Source organism: Echeneis naucrates, chromosome 7, assembly GCF_900963305.1.
Source record: "Echeneis naucrates chromosome 7, fEcheNa1.1, whole genome shotgun sequence".
Lineage (NCBI taxonomy): Eukaryota > Metazoa > Chordata > Actinopteri > Carangiformes > Echeneidae > Echeneis > Echeneis naucrates.
This window is the reverse complement of record NC_042517.1, coordinates 6,003,020-6,023,920: the sequence shown is the minus strand read 5'-3', so window position 1 is coordinate 6,023,920 and position 20,901 is coordinate 6,003,020. Positions and strand designations below refer to the sequence as shown.

Here is a 20,901-nt window from a genome sequence, read left to right as displayed (position 1 = left end):
TATGCTGCTCTGATAAATGCTCGGGTTGAATGTGACTGGACTTCTCTTGGGGTTGGAGAAGAACTGAAATCATAAAGTTTTAATCAGTTCTGAAGTTTCCAAACAGACTCATTGGGGGGGAAAAAAAGAAGAAGAAGAAGACCAGTTGCATTCGGTTGTAGTGCGCGAGACGGAGAGTGTAACATTTACGACAGCACGTGAAGGCAGCACCGGAGAGCCGAGGCTAACGTTCAGCATGTCCGAGAAGGAGCTGGGCAGAAAGTGGGACCGATGTCTGGCAGACAGCGCCATTAAACTCGGTAAATATCCCTCAGCCTTCTACACCCGACGACGCCGTAACGCCCCGGGATAAGTAAGAAGCAAACAAAGCGGAAACCAAATAGAGAAACAACAGTTCACAGGTGTAGTTCACAACTGTCATTGGGCGATGAGCTAGCTGGCTAAACATAAAGGGCTCGTAAAGGACATTTGTGTTTTTGTCTGCAGCGACATGCTGGGTGTGTTAACGATCTGTGACATGGGCAGAAATCTGTCAGGACTTCATTCAGGAAATGTTCCTCTGACATCTTGTTCATTTACCCGATAATATTTATGAATTAGACCGTTTGTCACGTGACAGCAGTGTTCACCCATGAGTTCTGCACATACACAACCCCAGAAAATAAACAAATGGCATGCATACTTTACTTTTTTTCTTATAAAGATCAGTGCTAGTTGAACATTTTCTAGAGCTTGGTGAAGTAACATTTACTTAAAAAGAAAATCTGATTGAATTTGATGAGTCACCGGTTTAATGGACCAGCATCTGCAAGTCTGCAATCCTGCGCTTAAGCTGCTCCCAATAAATGGACTAGAAAATGGATAGATTCTTGAAAACAGTTTAATTATATCGAGATCTCATCTCAAGAGCACGAGAACTAAATTAAACGTTTATAACCTTTAGACATGAATCCAAGTGACAATAATGTTTCTATGGCAACACAAACAAATCTAGAATGAAATGAATGAATGAATGATTTGTCTAATTGATTATCCTCTTTTTTTCAGGCACTGGACTGGGGTTAGGAATTGTGTTTTCTGTTTTGTTCTTTAAACGTAAGTAGTCTCACTGAATTGTTGCACATCTTGAATGATTCATTTGGTTCCCAGTGGCAGATCAGGGCATGAGCCTCTGGATGGTTTATAGAGAGCTAATAACATCACTGAACACTGAAAAAATTACGGTAATTTAGTGCTTTTGTTTACAAGACAAGCATGACCAACGCTATACTCACAAGCCCAAAAGGAAAATTCGGTGCTACCATAAGAGAAACAGACGAGAGTGTGAATGTGATTTCACACGCCGTGTGGTTCTTTGTGTGTTTAGGGGCATATGAAGAGATAAAGTACCTGTTTTTTGTAGGGCACACCTGGCCAATTTCATTCGGCTCAGGAGCAGGACTTGGCATGGCATATGCCAACTGTCAGAATGACCTAAGGTCACATTATCTGCTGCACAGAAGTGAGAAGGTTAGTTTGCACAATAGAACACATGCACCTTAATTAATAATACCCTGTGTCACTGTTGATGTACATCAAGATGTATGCAATTTCTGATTTCTGTTTTCTTTTAACAGGAGCAATAGCAGCAAATCAATGAGAGACTGTCCTTTTTTATTTGCTGTTTTTGTCTTGTCTATGGGAGTCACCATTTGCTCTGTACTCCAGTTAGATTATTGTCTCCCTGTTAGTATAGTGTGGGTCTCTGATTTATATGTGCCTAATCTGGACAGTCTGTATATATTTAATAAAATAAATCATATCAGAAATGATGCTGATGACTCTTTTTTCTCTCAATGCTGTACAATGAATGAACAGCTTTTAAATTCATGAAAGAAGAAAAAAAAAAAAAAGCGCTCTTAGTAGTATTGGTGGCACATGACAGTAATCCACTCCAATGCTGAAAGATGTGTTTTTCAATCTATTTGTGAATGCAAGTGGGAGTGATTCTCTGCAATGTGTCAGGGGAAGATGGAGGCAGCAAAGCAAAAGCTGTCCCATAATGTGGTGGGCTTGTGGGTAGTGGAGGGAAGTTCGGATCTATTTACTGACTCAGGTCTTTAAATCTCGTTCAGTAAAATGAACAATTTTTTCTTTTTTATTTTTTTCAAGTCATTTGTTCATTTCGTTCATTGGGACCAGTGTGGCGCTGTAGCTGTCATTTTAGTAATGACTGAAAAAGCACGACTTTCAAACACTGAAGAGCAACATGGTTTGCTTCACTTGGCACATAATACACAAGTTTGCTTTTGTTATTGAGCACCCCTTTCGGCCAAAGCCTACTGAAATTGAAATTACTGCTTACTTCATTTGCGCCTATCATTAAAAAATGATGTCTGTTCACTTCAGTCCACCTGGTCATTGAAGATCCGTAGTGTGAATTTGTTCCAATGGAAAGGCAAATTAAACATCCATCCCATAGCTACATAGCTAAAGTTAACTTTCATGCTAACATCAGATAGCTCTCCTCACCAGTAATAACAGCATTGGTCATGTTACTGCTGTGACCATGTGAATAATGAATGAAAGACACGAAGACCTGTTATTATGAGTCGTGGATGAATCACTCATTCCTACACTGAGTCTGCACAGCAGCCATGAGACAAGTGAATGTGAGAGTCAGGACCCGAACAAGCTATTTTATGAGTCGTGAATGAATCAGTTTATTCCTACACAGAGAATATGCGGCAGAAAGACCTATTCATGAATGAATCTGAGCCTGTGGCGCGCATACGCGGACCAGGGAAGAAAGAACGAATCACCCACTGAGATCATTTGTTACTCCAGAGTCATACAAAAGATTAGTTCAAAATGAACGAATCGTCCACAAACTCTCTAGTCGTGGGTGAGACGAGGGGGGGGTTAGCATATCTCATGTTGCTGATGACTGGGGCGTAGTGATGATGTGGATTAGTCATGAGGGGGCTTGAAAATGCAGAGTGTTGCCTTCATATTTATAATTTGACAATGATACTGTAATTCTACTCAGAAGTTTATCCTGTGATTTATGTATCTTATGTTTAACATTCAAGTGGTCTTGTCAGTGTATGAATAGTCACAGTTGTCTTATTTAGCGTGGAATAAAGTAGGAGCAAGTTGAAGTTAATCTAATGTTCTCGTTTTCGTTGTTAGTTGTTAGGAGTAGGGGGTGTGATTTTTCTCATGGCAGAAAAATATTTGATGTATTTTAAACCTTTATCTACTGTTGACAAGCAAAATTCCAAAATGCTCTGACGCATCTAAGTCATCATGGTGCAGCCAGTTGAATCACAGATGCCACCGGTCGTGTACAGTCAAGACACAACAGGTGGTTTGCGATCAGCTACACCCATATTTTCATTATTATTTATTATTATTTGCGGAATTTGCAGCATTTTGAAGTGAGGAAAGGAAAAAGACCAAATGATACTAAATCAAAGGAAGGATATAAGAAATATTCCTTTGGGCTGATTCCCATGAGAGTGTATACATAGAGAAGCTTAATCATAGTGATATTGTAAATCATTCAAACTGTACACAGTCCATGTGGGTGAATTCTTTTTACAGGCAGAATGGACTTGTTCGTTTATTTCACTTCAAAGAGAGAAACAGACACATGAAATCTTCATCATGCATACTAACAATGCTTTATTAGATGTACCTTGGTAGTTAAAAATACAAGAAGCAAACACTGAAAGACCACCCACACCAGTTCTTATTATGCAGAATGAGCATTTCTCAGCTGTGATTGTGCATAGTTAATGCATTAGCAGCTCAATGCTCTGACACGCTCCTTCTCAGTAGGTGTGCGCTCAGACTCGGGGGTACGCTGGAGTGGCCGACACAGGGATTAACAGGAGTGAGCAATATAAAGGCAGCATCACAAGGGCCATGGTACCTGTGGAACACTTATGAATAGAGCTTTTCTTGTGTGTTCCTGCTCCCTCGTGCCATTTGCTTGAATAAAAGGGCTTGTAAAAGGCAGCACCACCTCAGCAAAGGACTTTCAGTGGATGCACAATGCCACTCCTAAGAGGTGAGGAATGATTTTGAGATTTGGTCCTTGTTTTCTTCATCTTGTAGCCCCTTTAACTGGCGCTGCTCTCATATGTCTAGTCAAGGCTCATCTCTCTCTGTGCCCTCCTCCAGTGACTGTCATCATTGTGACATGCTTGGAAAACCCTTTGTTGGACAATGCATGGCTCATTCTGGCTCTCAGCTGTGGATGAGGCAGGGACATGGAGAGATGAGTGAAACTCTGCTGGGGATTTGGATCACTATCCTGGTGACTGTGGAAGTAAGTGCCCGGATGCATTCCTGCTTAAGGAAGATGGAGAAATTTGTTAATGGAGAACAGTCATTTTAACCTTGACAGGTTTGAAATTGGACGAATGACCTTTTTTGTTCTGCAAAGTTCCTGAAGTGAGAGCTTTCTCTGGGAAGGAGTTTTGGCTATCTGTTTCATTTAGTGGTGCCTAAAGACCAAACTCAGGATCTCATTGATAACTCGAAAGCAGCACCATGGCTGACAATCACTTATCTCGCTCTGTAGGAAGCTCCAACAGCAGCCTCCCCACCACTAGCACTTGGAATATCACTGGCAGCGGCCTGCCGTTGTTGGCCTTCATGCTGACTGTCATCAACCTCATGACAATCTTTGGCAACATGTTGCTTATTGCGCTGGTGTTCGCCCATCGGTCTTTGCGTTGCACTTCAAACTGCTTCTTGGTGTCTTTGTTCCTGTCGGACCTGATGGTGGCGCTGGTGGTCATGCCCCCAGCCATGCTCAATGTGTTGTGTGGGGCATGGGTGTTGTGGCCCGCCTTTTGTCCAATTTGGCTCTGTTTTGACGTTATGTGCTGCAGCGCGTCCATCCTGAACCTGTGTGTGATCAGCCTGGACCGTTACCTCTTCATCATCTCGCCGCTGCGCTACAAGCAAAGGATGACTCTACCTCGGGCATTGCTCCTTGTGGGAGCTGCTTGGGGGTTGGCAGCACTGGCCTCCTTTCTGCCCATTGAAATGAAATGGCACAGCTTAGGCCTTGGAAGCGGACACTCATCCACTCCTGGGGTCAGCAGTAGCAACGTCAGCTCATACTCTGACACGATGTACCCAGCATCCTACTTTCAAATGTCACCATCAGGAGGCCTTTCCTTCCAGTGTCGCCTGCGGGTCACTTTGCCCTTTGCTTTTGTGGCATCTTTACTCACCTTCTTCTTACCCTCCAGTGCTATTTGCTTCACCTACTGCCGGATCCTTATGGCAGCACGGAGGCAGGCGAAAAGGGTAGCAGCACTGAGCCACCCACCACACCCACATCCCTCTCTCGGAGAACCTCCCTGTCCCCCTTCACCCACGATTGCAGCAGCGCAAGCTCAGCAGGATGGAGATGACTGTGCCTACCAAAACGTGCCGGTAAGACAGTGAGCTCAAAGAGGGCACCAAAGTGAGGGTGCTCAGTGTGTGAGTGTTGGCTAATACAGATGGAACAGAACAACGTCTGGATGAACGTTGATATGTACTGCCTGACGAAAAGAAGTGATGCTAAGATAGTAGACTGACTTCTAATTGGAATATATCTTTATATCTTAATAAATGTATGAATTAAAAGATTGATTCTATGACTGGGAAAAGATCGTGTCAAGTTCAAAACTAAATTAATGTGTAAGACCTCTCTAGATTGTCTTTTCCTTGACATTAAGCTTTAGAACAGCCAATTGGTGATTGTGCACCTCATGCCATTCCCTTCAAATAGTACGGTAACTATACTGGTGGAACCTGATGTTCAACATCTTCTAATTGCAGCAAGTATAAAACTGGAGATTGTTTTATTGTAGACCACAGTATGATTCAATTGTCGTATTTTATTTTATTAAGAGAAGTATTCGCCATGGTGTTTGGGACAGTCATAATGAACATAATAAGAAGAAATATACCAAGTAGGATAAAGCAGGTACAGAAAGTCAAAAATATATTGAAAATAGACACATAATCGTTTATGATGATGTTGAAGGTTGGTTCAGCATGTAGTAAATTTAATGAATGTCTCATGAACCAATACAAAGCAAGGGTTGAAAATAACAATAGACGGAATGTGTGTGTAATGTTTGGTTGTGGAGGGCAAGGGGAAAGGGCTAAAAACACGTTGTAAAACTTTTTTCTTTGTTATCAGTTGCTTGCAAAATACTAAGTAAAACATTTGCTCGTGAGTCATCTTAACCAAAGTAGTCTCTGTATTAGAGTATAGCCAGAAAATACAGGAAATATGTCCAGTAGTATAAAAACAGATTAAAGAAAAAAAAAAAAAAAAATCCCAAATCTAAATGGAACAGAACCCTAATTAATGTAAATTGCTTCATCAGGATGAAGCTGATCTTTCTACAGTCCAGAAGCTTGATCAGGAATGGTCATTATGAAAGGGGTGCAGTAAATAAAAGGATGAAAAGGGTAAATCATGTTAAAACTCCCAATGAATGGAAAGATCAGAGCGAAAGAGTATCACGTGGCACACAAACCAGCCTCACCTGAAACTCGCCCTCTTTAAAGCTTCATTTCGAAAGGAGCTCATCACTGATAGTAACGTAGACTTCCTTTGTCTGAATGAAACACATTAGAAGCCAACACACGACCTTACTACCAATTTCTCAACCAAATCAGTGAACATAAATGAGCGGTACTGCTCATTAATATAACGCTCAGCAAGAAAGATGTGCATACATCCCAAAATAATGAATGTAACATTAATGTAATTAATGTTAGAATATATTTAAATGATTAATGCAAGATTAAACACAAAGAGGAATCCAGAGTGCAAAGTAGAATTTTCTTTACACTGCATCGTCTCTTTTTCAGCTGTCGGTGAACAGTGAGAGGCGTCTGGCTCACAGGCAGGGTCGGAGGGCACTGAAAGCCAGTCTGACACTGGGAGTACTCCTGGGACTTTTCTTCAGTGCTTGGCTACCCTTTTTCATCACTAACATGGCTCAGGTCTGTCGACGCAGCACCCGCTGACAATCAGAAATCATACAGAAATGGACAGGAAAAAACCACAGGCACCATGTGGGATGTTAGTGCCCAGAAAAATCTTAGATGTGAGATACAAAGTCAGAAGAGCTAGAAGAGGCAAATAGCTTCAGTCTATTTAGTTGCCTTTTTCTTATATTCACAATTAAGTGTTTTTTTTTGCCAATTTCCTGTTACATTTAAACAGTATCGCTGGTAGAATAGCTCTCCTACTTCATATCGCTACACAAATTCATATGTGTGAAGAGCAGAAAAAGTGTGAATAAATGGAAAAGAGCAAAAGAAAGAAAAAGCGGTTGGATACCGCTCGATTTTTTTTGGTAGCGCTTGGTGTCACAGCCTTGTGAAGCCATCCAATGAGAAAATAGATTGGCATTTCAGCATCATGTGGCTGACTCACTCCAAAGCCCAAAAAACCCCCCACACTAAAGTACCATTTAGAATTTGTATTCTTTTGTTGACTTTAATTTGATTAAATTGAGTGCACACACTCCAAAATGGACAGGGGAACAAGTTGGTCAAAATATGTAATGACACTTCATGTCCTGTTTTCTAGCTTTCAATGGCCCAGTCATTTGGGTTTCCCATCTGTGCCCTCTCACATCTCCCTTGCTAACACAGAGCAGAGACTTGACTGCATCCCGACTGCGCCTCCCTTTTCACACTCAATGTGGTGTGTGAAACTCACCCCTCCTTTCGGTCCCATTCCTACTGCCTCCCTGCCTCATCCTGGAGTGCTGGAAGCTGTCCTTCAGCAGCTGTCTCCTCCTTCACTGTCCCCTGTCTAAACGAGCTGGTTATGTTCAAGATCAGTTTCCAAAGCATTTTCCAAAACGATGACGAAGAATATGAAGAAAAAGTGTTTTCTCTTCTTTTATTAATAGCTCAGCTACTACAAATTCATAGTGATTTGGGACGGTGAAATTTCGTCGCTCACATGCACGATGAATATCTCCACCAGATCCCTTGAAGATCAGTTTGTCTAGTTTTTTTTTATTCATCTTTTTTTGTTTGTATTTGTGAAATGATATGAACTGATGCTTGCAATTCTTCCCAATATATTCATTCAGGCAGTGTGTGAGTGCATCCCCCTTGCCCTCTTCGATGTGATCACCTGGCTGGGCTACTGTAACAGCACAATCAACCCTATCATCTACCCGTTGTTCATGAGAGACTTCAAGCGAGCTTTGGGAAAGCTCTTGCCCTGCTGTTCCTCACAGTTACCAAGAAGACCCTCCCCGGCACTATCCCTCTCTCTACGCAACTCAGGAGAGCCTAACATTGCCAGCAACCCCCCCTCTCCGCTAGTCTCTGATCCTACACACCCTCCTCCCACGGCCACTGACGCTGTGAACCTGCTCGATGCTGAGCATGCTGGGATTGAGTTGCCTCTGTTTCTGCCCAATCAAGTTGACACCCTTGACTGAAAAGCAAAATATGTTGTTCAATTCATATGAAATATGAAAATTCATGATTTCCTCACCATTAGTCATAACATTTAGGTTCATGTTAAATAAAACGTTCAAATATATAATTCATTTCTTGCTGCAAAAGTTTGAGTTTTCAATTTGTGCCAGTTATGTTCCTTTCCAACTTTGAAATATGATTGGTAAACTACTGTAGGTGCATTAATAATAATAATAAAAAAAAAAAGCCAAGGTTAAGGTTATGTCCAGTTATCAGTTCCAGTCTGCTTTGTAAGCAATGTTCATTTTCTGTGTAAGCTCTATAGTTGGCAGCACTTCACATTAGTACAGGTGGAAAGAAAGGAAAGAAAGGAAAGCCCTCGATGAAGACATATTCACTGAAATGCCCTCAGCCTTATGGAAAGCCAATTAGTGGGATAGTATCCATAGCAACCCAGCCAGATCAAAGTTAGATGAATGAAAGGAACAGTGATATCCCTGATGTCATGGCATCCACTACAGCCTGCAAAACACATGCAAAATTTATAGCCGCTGAGTTTAGAAAATAAATTATGGCACTATTTACAGTACAGTAAAAACAAAACAAACAAAAAAAAAAAAAGACAAAAACAACCACCAATTAAAAAAAACAAAACAAAACTGAACATTTTTATGGCATTAATGCATAAGCCTACACATACCATTTTGGGGTAATTGTGAGGCTTTTTAGTTGAAGCTGGCCAATATGTGGATTAACACTTTCACTGTCAATGTGTTGCAGATGCAATTAATATTTTCTCCACCGAAGCCTTGATGTGTAAAAAAAACTTGAGAAATGAGAAGGAGGCATCTGATCCTGTAACACGCTCTTCACATGGTTGGCTGCCTTTGTTAGCACTTGTGTTCTGGAGACCAATGTGCATCATCCCAGCTCCATGAAACTTGTTCATTATCTAGGTCGGACTCCTCCACATCATCACACTGGGCATCAAAAGCTGATCCCGTATTGCATTCAGAGTCATTATCCTCCAGTGGTAAACTCTTCCTGACTGCACTTTCAGTCTCTGGTTCTGTATCATTGAAAGAGTCCAGCAGGTCTGAAATGTCAGGGATATCCCAACCGTCACAGATTTCCTCGTTCTCATCCACCTCTTTCAAGCATCCACTTTTTCCTCCAGAAGTCCTGGCCTTCTCAGCTGGGTTTTGTGGATCGGTCACATGTTGCTCAGAGGAGGGTTGGTCAGGGTTGTCTGTGGTTCCTTTTCTAATAGTCACCGGCTGAGGAAGTGCAAAGACAGCTCCTGGCACTTCTTTGGTGGGAACTCCAACTGCCACTAAGATTGTGTCCATCTGACGCATGTAGTCCAAGTGACCTTTCACCTGGAGGAAAAAAAAAAAGCAACAAACATGTAACATCAGGCTAAACCAGGGGTATTTATTTCTGTAAATTATTTATTTTGTACAGCAAATTGTACTATTCCTATTTTATTATTTCAGTTACTTACTATTACTTGTTACTACTTAAGCTGTATGGTGCTGTATATCAAGTGTGGTGTGACAAACTTCAGATTCTTTACCTGGTTCAACAAAAAAATCTACCATGACAAATGCTAAGAAATTGCTGTGACCTGAAACAGACCATCAGCGGCCTTACTTCTTATTTTTACTATCTTTATTAATATTATGTTGACTTTTCATCGCACTGGAACAATACAACCGTCTGTTTTAGAGTGCTCTTAAAATCCTGTGTTTAATAATGTTGCATTGTTATTACATTTAATAAGCGTTAAATGAAATGCATGAGACTCCTGTTTCTTCCACAAAAAAACAGACACAAACTGATTGTTTGTGTATTAGGGTTATTTTCATGAGTAATAAGGTGAATTCTAATTTGTAGTGTGAAAAAAACTCAAATACATCGGAATTATTTGTCAACGTGTGTGATAAAAAGTGAATTAATATTTTTCTTGGTCATGGTAAGATCACAAAAATTTTAAATTATAGATACAAAATGAGTAAAGAAAAACACTAGTTTTACTGAGTTTATTAGCACAGCCAGGGCGGTAATAATCCCATGTTTGTTTCTTTGATTGATTAGCTCCTTACTGATGGAAGAATGGGGCACAAGCCAGGGAAAAAGAGCAGTGGCAACTACCCCCCCACCCATTTAGATGCCAAGAGAGGGCAGTTTTCAGTATTTCCATTACATTTTCACAAGTTAAACTTGGACCTTAATGTATAAAATTGGACAGATACTGATACTAATCTGGATGCTCAATAATCTGTATCTCACTTGTGTATTTGGCCTTGGCAGAGGTATGAGCTCTAATGAGGGACAGCCTAGAAAGCCATGGCTAAATAATGCAAATGAAGTTCAATCAAATCAAATCACAGACAACACATTTCTGACTTTATTATTAGTCTAAACCATGAAAACCAAAAGACATTACTACGTAAGAGCAGCTGCAGAAATACTTTGGACAGAATGGGAGAATTGCTTTTGTCAGTAGTGTTGTGTGGTATTGTAGTGAGATGGAAATGGCATTGAGCTTGACTGAAAAAAGTATTCATTCAGGAATTGAAAATTTGACTATAAGCTCTGCTCACCACAGAAGAAAGATCCACATTGATTATGCGTCTGTCCTGGATGTTGATTGGCTTCAACCCAGCCACAGACAGCTGTGCAGCAGAACTCCGGTATAAGAACCCCAGGAGCCAGTCCCCTCTAATAGGGAGATTTAAAAGATCATTTATTTGTGGCCGCAAAATAGTTTTCAAATGTCCTGCAAAAAAAAAAAAAAAAGATAATGGAAGCTCCTCACTGCAATATACAATGACTCAACAGTAAGTGCCGTATTTCCTCTAATATTGGCATCCATTGTAATAGATGTTGGGTCTCATATCAATAACCAAGTGCGTCAGCCATTTGAACAAATAAAAGCTGCACTCTAATAAATGCCTCCTTCTTCCCCCCAGGGGGAGAAAAAAAACTGGTTGTGCCATTACCTCCTGTAGCTACCTTTACTCTGACATCTCATAAGACCACATGTACTGGCATAGAACGGGGTGCAAACGGGAAGTGCTAATCATATTACTGTAATTATAATAATTATATACATACATTGTTATTGATGCATTTGTAAAGGCTTCCTCTCTGATATAAGCCCTTGCTCTAATAAATGCAGTTCAGTAAATAAAAGCCCCTGGAAACTGGAGTAAAGATTTGTTAGTGTATATGTTTTGCAGCATGAAGTGATCTGGAGAAGTGAGTTTTACCTGCAGTATCCGTTTACTATTTTTCCAGCCACTACTTTGGCCATTCTCTCCCAGGGCTTTTCAGAGCCATCCACTGGGGCCCCCAGGAGGACCACATCCTCCACCACGCCTTCACTACCTGAGAAATCAAATCAACAGAAATTCAATTAGTTTGTCAGAATACACATTTTTTTGAAAAATTTCAATAAGGTTAATATTTTTTGTTTGATTACACATAATATACATATATTGCAATTGTTTATGACTGTGTTAGGCCACACAGTGGCATACTGGTTAACGCTGTTTTCCCACATCAAAAAGGTCGCGGGGTCAGTTCCCTGGCCTGGGGCCTTTCTGTGTGGAGTTTGTATGTTCTCCCCGTGCCTGTGTGGGTTTGCTCCCACCGTCCAGAGACATCATATTTGGTTTAACTGGTGACTCTAAACTGGCCGTAGGTCTGAGTGTGAGTGTGAGCGGTTGTTGGTCTCTGTATGTTGGCCTTGTGATGTCAACCTCCCCAAGTGAGCTGGGATTGGCTCCAGCACACCCCACAACCCAGAAATTAATGAGAGGTAGAAGATTAATGAATGAATGACTATGCTAGTATTAATGGAAACGTAATCAAAATCCTATTTATGTTCAAAATAGTTCTTTTTTTCCAGAACAGAGTTCATACCTTGGTCATTGGCGAGCTCCTGTAGACAGTAGTAGATAACTCTTGCTCCAAGACTGAAACCAATGAGGCTGACAGGACGCTTCCCCTTCAAAAACAGAAAGAAATAAAGAGGAGAAATACACAAAACTGATCCTGAACTTTTATCATCTGAAAGCATTTAGGGTTATATTATGTGACTAAATGCAACATTTTTTGTCAGTGTAATGTCATAGAAGCAGTTAAAATTAAGACTGTATGAATCATTTTAGTTGGAATTAATTAATTAATGCAGCGAATGTGTACAGAAAAAAAAACAACTAATCTCAATCCACCCACCATAAGGTGAGTTTTAACAGAAATGCAGTGACGTACCTGCTGTCTCCTTCTCAAAACCTGCGCCAGATGTTTCCCCACCTCAGCTGAGCGGTTCAGACAAACGCACCAGGGGTTGTCAATGACACTGGCTGCTGCCAGCAAGGATGCAGGCCACGTTAGAGCCGTCACTATGCCTGTCCAGAGTTTGAATGGTGTAAACTCATGAATGTAGTACAACGCAATCAAAGCAACAGGAGGACACTGGGTTCGGAAGATGGTCACAATAAACGGAATTCAACTATTTAAAGGGAAGAGTTTTGGTTCGCATACTTTTGCTAAAGAACCCTTAAAAGTACTGATTACACCAAACTCTCCTTGCATGAGCAGCCACCCACCTGACAGCACTGTGTATTTGAGGGCCTCCTGAGCCACAATGCTGACCAGCCCGTCCAACAGAGAAGCCATGGCTGAACCCAGATCCTTGAGGAAACGTGATTCCCACACCAGACAATACTGTTCCCCGCACTCACCCAAGCTGCACCACGGGGCCTGGAATGAACCTGGAAAGCAGCACGGTTTTTATGTTCAGTAGCCTACAGGAACAAGCAGCACTTGAATGTGAAGAGGGTATCAAGCTGGTTACCGTATGCATGTTTTAGTGGCGGGTAAAAACTACATAAATTCGTAAAAGCAGCTTGCATAATCTGCTGATTTAGGACATGAAGTACATCATTATAGCAGCATTACCTCATCAGGCTTTGTTAACATTTTTTTATGCAGTATGTATATACGGTAATATTTGCCTATTCTACATCTGTTTGTGTAGGACCATCTCTGTAAATCAACAACCAAAAATCTATACTTATGGCAATATTTAGCCGTCTAACCAATTCTACCTTGTTCTGTTAGCTTTCAAATTTTTCCAGAAAACTTGCACTTGAGAGCAGAGGCCATACGTACTATATTTACCGCTGCAGAGCCAACCTGTCACTGCAATGGTCAAGTGAAGATGTTTCCCAGAGCTTAGTGGCAAGAACTCAAATTCTTCTATTGCCCCAACGCATTTGTTCATCTTATAGCCTGGAAAATTTAAATTTAAGAAAGAGCACAAATCAGGTGGAGGCTGACTAAAGCTATATATAGCAACAAAAAAAAAAAAAAATATCAAGCTTGGTCAAAATTCTGAAGATGAGGGAACAATGACGGACAATGATGTGTCTTCTCTTACCAGTCAATCCAGCTCCTGCTGCTCCAAACAAGGAAGCCATGACTGCAATACCAGTGGCTGAGCCCAGAGCAGCAGCCCCTCCAGCCCCCAGCACAGCACCGGCCCCCGCTGCCACCAAAGGGGCAGCGAGCCCACCGGTCACACCTGGGACAGGTCCAAAGATGACAGTCAGTACAGAATAAAAGCTTTTCAGGACCAATATCTGTGAAGTGGAACATTTTGGAGGAAGTTGGGCCGTGTGGCGTGTGGATGTTGCAAAACACTGCCTTTGTCAATTCTTTACACGCTACGGTAAATCAATTTTCAATTAACTATCTTATCAACTAAAGCCCATTATTTCATATCAGTCATTTGTATGTCTATTTTAAGTTAAAGTAAAAAATAATCACCAATCACAGTTCCTCCACCGACAGTGGCCAGTCCAATGAGGAGGTAGCGACGCAATTTCCGTCCTCTTTCTTTTCTCAGCCGCAAAGAGGTATCCTCTCTAACAGAAGCAGAGTCAGACAATGCATAATGCTCAATGTGAAAAGTGCTGTGGGCTCACATTATTTACTATTAATCCATCCATCCATAACTTACTCGCTCTCCTCTCCTGCGTCGCTCAGTTTCTCTCCCAGCGTTTCCTCAAATTCCTCCAGCTGCAGCGGGGGGACTCGTAGGAGACAGCTGACATGACGGATGAGGACCCTTGATCTGGCGTCATATTGGCCTGAGGCAATGACACACCATGTCAGTTCAGAAGTCTCACGCTTGTATGAATTTTCAGGATCCTCAATGTAAAAGAAGACTTACTTACCATCCTTGACAGAAAAAGACACCAAATCCTGTGATACGATATAAGAACTGGTTATAACAGGTTTTCAGTGATCCAGCTAGAAAATTGTCTTGTATAATGTACTAAAAATTACAATATAATGTAATTACTATGATTGAAAGAAGGTTTCCCTGCGAGAGTGATCAACACCTGTATGATGGGGGTGGCTCCAGATGCCAGCAGAGGTTCAGCCTGTAGGATGGAGAGGAAGGTGTCGGAGCCCTCAAAGCCTAGTCCCGACAGGAAAGCCCCCATGACCGGCATCACCGACTCATCCAGGTCCAGCCAACCGACCAAGCCCTGCAGGTACTGTTCCCTGAACACGCTGGGAGACACGAAACACCTCAGCTATTCATTTTTGTATTTATTTATATATGAATACAAAAAGCTTAATTCACAGAACAAAGGAAAGGAGAATCAGTTTTCATTTGTGAGGGACAATACACATAAAGTCACTCCACATGATCTCTTCAAGGTTCTGACCAGATACTGCTGCTCCTTCTCTGATTGGCTAAGAATTCCTCTTTCACCCACTTAAAGTGAACGTGGTAAAAAAAAATTTACAACTGCATATGCAAGTCCACATTTGATTATCTTTTAATCGCTTTGTGTATTCAGGATCAATATCCCCTCTGTACATATTTTGTGCTAACTGAAATATTGTTGGTATAGTTAATGACACTGAACAAATATAGACATCAGTCGTCAGTAATACTGTGTATCCCTTTGAGGGGGAAACAGAGGCTGGTGGATGTCAACATTTGAGTCTATCACAGGGAAATGAAACAAGTGCTTCTCAGCATAGTGAACACATTGATATCGCCCGGAGTCACAATCACTATGAACACAAGCATACCTGTTTTCATTTCCACCAAAAAGTTGGCCCAGAGAGACGCCACACAGCGCAGCATAAGCAAAGCGACCCTGTTCAGATAGATGTCTGCCAACAATCTCCTCTGGCCTTTGGTCACGTGGAGGTTCTTCTTTGGTTTCTGGACCCCCCCTGTCTGAGGTGATCAGTGGATCAGTTTAATAATTAACTTTGGAGTAAGCAGTTTGATTCACAGACACCAAATAAACATACGGCATTCATTTAAAGAAACACAGACCTCCAGAATACATGTATAAATATATAAAGGCACATTATTCACATTGTATGTAGGTCTGCACCCAAATACAGCTGTGTGAGGGTTGTTTTTTTTTTTTTTTTTTTATTCAAGATGCAGTTTGATGGATCACTCACATGCCAAATTTACCAGAAGATCCCAACCAGTGAAATGAGCCTTGTGTCCCTGCAGACATGCAGCTTAAAACTGACTGATATCTGAATGCGCTTCAGTTTTTAGGTCCCATCCAGTCTAACTTTGGACTTCCAGCCCTGTCCCCGATGAGCTGACCTCAAATCAGCCGCTGCTAAAACGTCACCCAAATCATCTTCTTCTTCTCTTTTTTTTTTTTTTTTTTAAAGAAAAGAAATCTACACAGATTCTCCTTCAAATGAAACAAGTGCACCTCCGATGGATTTCAAAGACGCACAACATTCAACGCCAGCTGCTGCCGGTGTGCCGACCGGTTAGCTAAAGGCTCGCGGTTAACTTTGGTCAAAGCGGACGGTTTGCCTTCAGTTTCACGCCTGTGTTTGGTGGTAGAAACAACAACAACAACAACAACAACAACAACAACAACAACAACAGTGAAGTGGTTCTGTGCAGTACCTGGGGCAGGACTGTGGTCCGGACCAGATTGTTGGTCGTCCATGACCGAAGTATCACAACCATGTACGCTGAACTTTTGCTGCCTTCGCGTGCTCCTCTACGACGTCGGACATCTGAGCTTTCCACATGAACCGGGCAGGTCGCAAGCTGCAACACTTTAGGTGGCAAATACTCCAGAAACCCCCAAATACACATTACATATTTACTGTGGACGCTTTAGTGTCCAATATCGGCCCACACACGGCTGCTTCAATGAGATAAAGTGGAGAAATCCAAAACTGAAGTACAATTTACAATTTCATAGATTCATATTCTGTATATATCGGTGCTACAATCTAAAAAGAATCACGCTGGTTTCTGTGCTCCTATAAACGCAGTTAAAAAAAAATACGTTTATGTCGCTGATGTATTCAGAGTGTTGCAGTTTTTTTTTGTTGTTGTTTTTTTTGTTGTTGTTGTTGTTTTGTTTTTTTATGTGAGTTGACCTGAAGGCACCATTCGGTCAAAACTTTTTGGTGACGTAACTTCCACGTACACTACAAACAGAGCAAGGAGCTGTTCAAGAGAGAAAACGTTTAGGGAGAGTTTTTTTTTAAGTGAAGTGGCTGATTTATTTCTTTTAAGTAATCTGGGATAGATTAATAGATTTTTTTTTTTACTATATCTATGCATGAGCTAAACCAAAGGCAGTTGGTTTTACACGGCTGCATGCAGAAAGAGGAGAATACTGTATGTGAAGTGAAAAGGCCTCAGTGACACAGCATCCTAAAACTAGTTAGTACACCGACTGGCCAGTAGGTGTGAGTGTAACATTTCTTTTCCAATGTCAGGGTGTGAAGTTCCCTCTCCACTTCCAGTTATCTCAGTGATTGCTGCCCATGTAGATTATTGTGACATGCAGCTAACCGAATAAAGCAAGCATAAAGTCTGTTTTACTGAAATATCTGCTCTCCTCTGTCACATGCTGCAGTGTGTGGCACACATGGTCGTCACGCTGGAATCATATGTTGTTGCCGACAGCTAAGAAAGCAACAGAAAATATCACTATTCAATGGCCTGTGCTTTGAAGATAGATTTTGATAATCCCTGGTTACAGGATTTAAGGAAAAATATCCATAAAGAAAAACCAATATGAATTTGAGATTACCAGCAACTATGCTAGTATATGTATATTGTAGTCTTGAATAATTTGTGTCTTACAGCATAGTTGATATATCTGGTGTGTTAACATCTATCTATCTATCTATCTAGATTGATGGATGGATAGATAGATAGATCGATGGATGGATGGATGGATGGATGGATGGATGGATGGACAGAGAGACTGACTTCTCTTGGGTATTTTCAGACTGTCTGGCTGTGCCTCACCCACTCACTTCCCATCTGCTTCATTGGTGCTCACTTACTGATTATACTTGGCACTCCATTCATCTCAAGTCTGAATGCTGTGCAATGACAAAAGAAGAAGGGAAACACTGGAAACATATGTGCGAGTGGATTAAACTTCCACTGCATCTTCTTGTGGAAGAACTGTTAATCCAGTTGGGGGCACTTTGTCAAAATAATATCCTGGCCTTGTCAAAGAAGAATCCCCAAAATTGCATGTGCCTACATTTGTCTGTCTCTAAATGGCATCCTGTTTACACTGCCAACTGAGCAGTCTCCAGAACTTCATAAACAAGATTTTTTTCCCCTGCAGCAAAGTCACAGTGTAATTATAAATGATAAGCCTGTACAACTATCAATATTTTTGTGATTCATTTCTTTCATAATATAAATAATGGTGATATTTTCTTAATTAATGGAGAGAACTGCTGAGCAGGAGCCCTGGCAGGTTTCAGCTTGCCTAAACATGTAATCGTGGAAAAATAAAAACAGAGTTTTGTGAGTGTTGACAAGCTGTGATGGAAAAGATAATACAAGGTGAACTTCTGCCCCCATGCAAAATTAGAACTATATTTGGACACTTCTGTTCTGAAGCTCCTAGTAGTTAGTAACTAGTTTAGTTTTAAAAGTTATGGTGACTTTGAAGGCCTCAGCGTCACAGTCTGAAATAGCTTAACATGTATTGACAGACTTTTATATTTCACATGACTAAATACTAAGTGAGCTCTGACATTGTCAGTGATCACTGTTGGAAAGAACAGAAACTTTTCATAACCATTCATTGTTTTAGTGCAAAACTTCCTGAAAATGAAAACAATAGTTAGTTGCAGCCCTACTAATGTCTATCCTAATCATATTTGCAGATGAATAGATATCCTGCCATGAAATTGGATACAATGGTTATGCCTGATGTTTGTTTTACATTATACAATGTATAATGTAAGCATGCTCACCATCAATAAGTATATTTAGTTGTCTTAAAATTTGGTCTGATCTCCACCTAGCCACAATAATGATCATACACATGTTGGGCTATCACCTTTGTCCATTTAACACAGTTAGGTTATTAGAAGTTTAGGTTGGAAAAAGTATGTAACCCCTCAGTTTTTGACATCATTAGAAACTGGATGTCAGGGATTGAGTTTTGTTTGTGTTCACATCCTGTTTTATTTTGAAAATCTTGGTCTTGTTCTGTTTCCCTCGTGCTGATTGCCTTCCCTGCTCTATTGTGGTTCACCTGTGTCTTGTCTAGTTACTGTATTTAAGTCCTGTTTTCTGTTTAGTCTGTGTCAGATCCTTGTCTCTCCTGTTCACATGCGGTTGTCTCATTTGGTCTGCCTGCCTGTCTCTCTCTGTCTCTTGATTGTATGTTTGCTGTCCTTCAGTGGATGTTTGTGGTCCCGCATCACCCCCACCTAGCTGTGACACTGGAATCAGAAGCCGTCAGGTCTAGTATCCAGTCCACAGAAGCAGACTGGGGTCAGAGCCTGTTTGAATGTAAAACACTTAAAATAATTTTATATATTCATCAGTCACAGTTAAGCACAATCTGTTTGATGAATCACTTTCTGACTGTGGCTACTCTCCATAAAAGTGGGCGTTAGACTCAAATGATTCCAAAAGCACAGAATGGCCAACAATGTGACAAAGAATGTCAGAGCAAGGTCATATTCATTAGACTTTGCAACTCGTGCCACATGGTGTCATGCAGCCTGGAGTCCTGCAATGAGCCTCAGGAGGCTATGAGGCTGCAGAGGTAGAGCCTACGAGGCTGTGAGGCTGCAGAGGTAGAGCCTATGAGGCTGTGAGGCTGCAGAGGTAGAGCCTATGAGGCAGCAAAGGTAGAGCCTATGAGGCTATGAGGCAGCAGAGGTAGAGCCTATGAGGCAGCAAAGGTAGAGCCTACGAGGCTATGAGGCTGCAGAGGTAGAAGCTGTGAGGCAGCAGAGGTGGAGGATGTGAGGCTAGAAAAAACAAACAAACATCAGGCATAACCTGTTGCTCACAGTGACACCACTAAAGTGAGGTCAGGGCTTAATTGAATATGAAACTTCATCTTGGTTGTTGTTTTCATGTATTAAATATACACCCAAGCAAAAACTAATTTTGATGAGTTATGATGTCTGAAATTTGTCTTGGACAGAAGGGGAATTTCTATATGTCCACACTGCAAAAAACAAACAAAACAAAAAAAAAAAAAAACTGTGCAGAATATGCAGTCATTAAATATAAAACTGAGATCAAAATGAAAATATTTGAACATGCAAATAGCTGAGTGTGCAAAAACAGTTGTGCATGTTTTTTCTTACTTCATCCTTGCATCAGGTTGGGAACCCTAAATAATAAATCCAGCATAGTTTATCATCTTTTGTGTTTGTCTGCATCTCTCATCTCACCCCATTGCAGTATTTTTGTAACCTAGTTTCTCTAATTTCTCACCTTCACATTCCACCATGTCTTATCGGTTGTGAATTGAAAGTGATGTGGATGAGACAATACAACAAGTAACGCCAAATAAACTGGCTGCATGCCATCTGCTTTCCTCATATTCATTCAGAAAACAAATGGTCGATCGCCTCACTGGAAAACAAGTGAAGGGAACACAAATGGCAGAAATTATTTCTCTAGGAAACGTACAACATTTCGTGGCAATCCAGTAGACAAACCAACAAACTGTTGTAAACAAACCTACAAAGTTGCCACTAATGCGGCCGATGAAAGGAGACTGGGATATTGAATCGCAGAACAAGTGGTGATCCACATAAACGTCATCACTTTTTCCGCTAAACAACCTCTTTAACCAAACCAGCAGTCTCCACATCTCACCCATCACACATCGATCTCTCTTGAACTCAAACCCCCCCCCCCCCCCCCCCCCCCCTTGTTGTTGAACTTGAGCTAGTTCATACAACCTGCCGTGGTGTGTCTGTGTGTATGTGTTTGTTCAGTTTTACAATGGATTACTCATTCAGACACACAGACAGACAGAGCTCAAGCCAGACAAGTTCAAACATACCACTCACAACAGACAATGCTGGGTTTTTTCTCTTTTCCGTCACCTTGAAAGTCGACGGGAGGGG

General features: G+C 41.2%; 3 protein-coding genes across 4 annotated transcripts; 2 read left to right on the top strand and 1 right to left on the bottom strand.

Moving 5' to 3' along the window:
- The first annotated feature begins 16 nt into the window (after positions 1 to 16).
- Positions 17 to 1,802, top strand: micos10 (mitochondrial contact site and cristae organizing system subunit 10). Its single transcript, XM_029507005.1, has 4 exons — positions 17 to 299; positions 1,048 to 1,095; positions 1,403 to 1,509; positions 1,617 to 1,802. The coding sequence occupies exons 1-4, from the start codon at positions 236 to 238 to the stop codon at positions 1,623 to 1,625; spliced, it is 228 nt and encodes a 75-aa protein (XP_029362865.1). The 5' UTR covers positions 17 to 235; the 3' UTR covers positions 1,626 to 1,802.
- A 2,737-nt stretch (positions 1,803 to 4,539) lies between these two features.
- htr6 (5-hydroxytryptamine (serotonin) receptor 6) lies at positions 4,540 to 8,471 on the top strand. Its single transcript, XM_029507488.1, has 3 exons — positions 4,540 to 5,436; positions 6,874 to 7,008; positions 8,115 to 8,471. The coding sequence occupies exons 1-3, from the start codon at positions 4,540 to 4,542 to the stop codon at positions 8,469 to 8,471; spliced, it is 1,389 nt and encodes a 462-aa protein (XP_029363348.1).
- Positions 8,472 to 9,091: 620 nt separating this feature from the next.
- tmco4 (transmembrane and coiled-coil domains 4) lies at positions 9,092 to 16,519 on the bottom strand. 2 transcript variants are annotated; one of them, XM_029506693.1, is made up of 14 exons: positions 16,436 to 16,519; positions 15,577 to 15,727; positions 14,871 to 15,045; positions 14,703 to 14,730; positions 14,486 to 14,615; positions 14,293 to 14,390; positions 13,904 to 14,047; positions 13,636 to 13,755; positions 13,071 to 13,235; positions 12,733 to 12,869; positions 12,382 to 12,466; positions 11,727 to 11,844; positions 11,058 to 11,175; positions 9,092 to 9,830 (listed from the first exon to the last, which is right to left on the bottom strand). In XM_029506693.1, the coding sequence occupies exons 1-14, from the start codon at positions 16,476 to 16,478 to the stop codon at positions 9,342 to 9,344; spliced, it is 2,001 nt and encodes a 666-aa protein (XP_029362553.1). In that variant the 5' UTR covers positions 16,479 to 16,519; the 3' UTR covers positions 9,092 to 9,341. The 2 variants fall into 2 exon arrangements, with proteins under 2 accessions (XP_029362553.1, XP_029362554.1); XM_029506694.1 differs by having other exon boundaries at positions 13,645 to 13,755.
- Positions 16,520 to 20,901: the final 4,382 nt, after the last annotated feature.

Bases quoted from the DNA above. Each gene is read 5' to 3' on its own strand.
- htr6 (XM_029507488.1), top strand. From the start codon at position 4,540: ATGGCTGACAATCACTTATCTCGCTCTGTAGGAAGCTCCAACAGCAGC. The intron at 5,437-6,873 runs GTAAGACAGTGA...TCTCTTTTTCAG, and splicing joins GTGCCTACCAAAACGTGCCG to CTGTCGGTGAACAGTGAGAG. The intron at 7,009-8,114 runs GTCTGTCGACGC...ATATTCATTCAG, and splicing joins TCATCACTAACATGGCTCAG to GCAGTGTGTGAGTGCATCCC.
- tmco4 (XM_029506693.1), bottom strand. From the start codon at position 16,478: ATGGACGACCAACAATCTGGTCCGGACCACAGTCCTGCCCCAG. The intron at 14,048-14,292 runs GTGATTATTTTT...GACCTGTCCCAG, and splicing joins CGGTGGAGGAACTGTGATTG to GTGTGACCGGTGGGCTCGCT. The intron at 12,870-13,070 runs GTGGGTGGCTGC...AACTCTGGACAG, and splicing joins CAAATACACAGTGCTGTCAG to GCATAGTGACGGCTCTAACG.
- micos10 (XM_029507005.1), top strand. From the start codon at position 236: ATGTCCGAGAAGGAGCTGGGCAGAAAGTGGGACCGATGTCTGGCAGAC. The intron at 300-1,047 runs GTAAATATCCCT...TCTTTTTTTCAG, and splicing joins AGACAGCGCCATTAAACTCG to GCACTGGACTGGGGTTAGGA. The intron at 1,096-1,402 runs GTAAGTAGTCTC...TGTTTTTTGTAG, and splicing joins TTCTGTTTTGTTCTTTAAAC to GGCACACCTGGCCAATTTCA.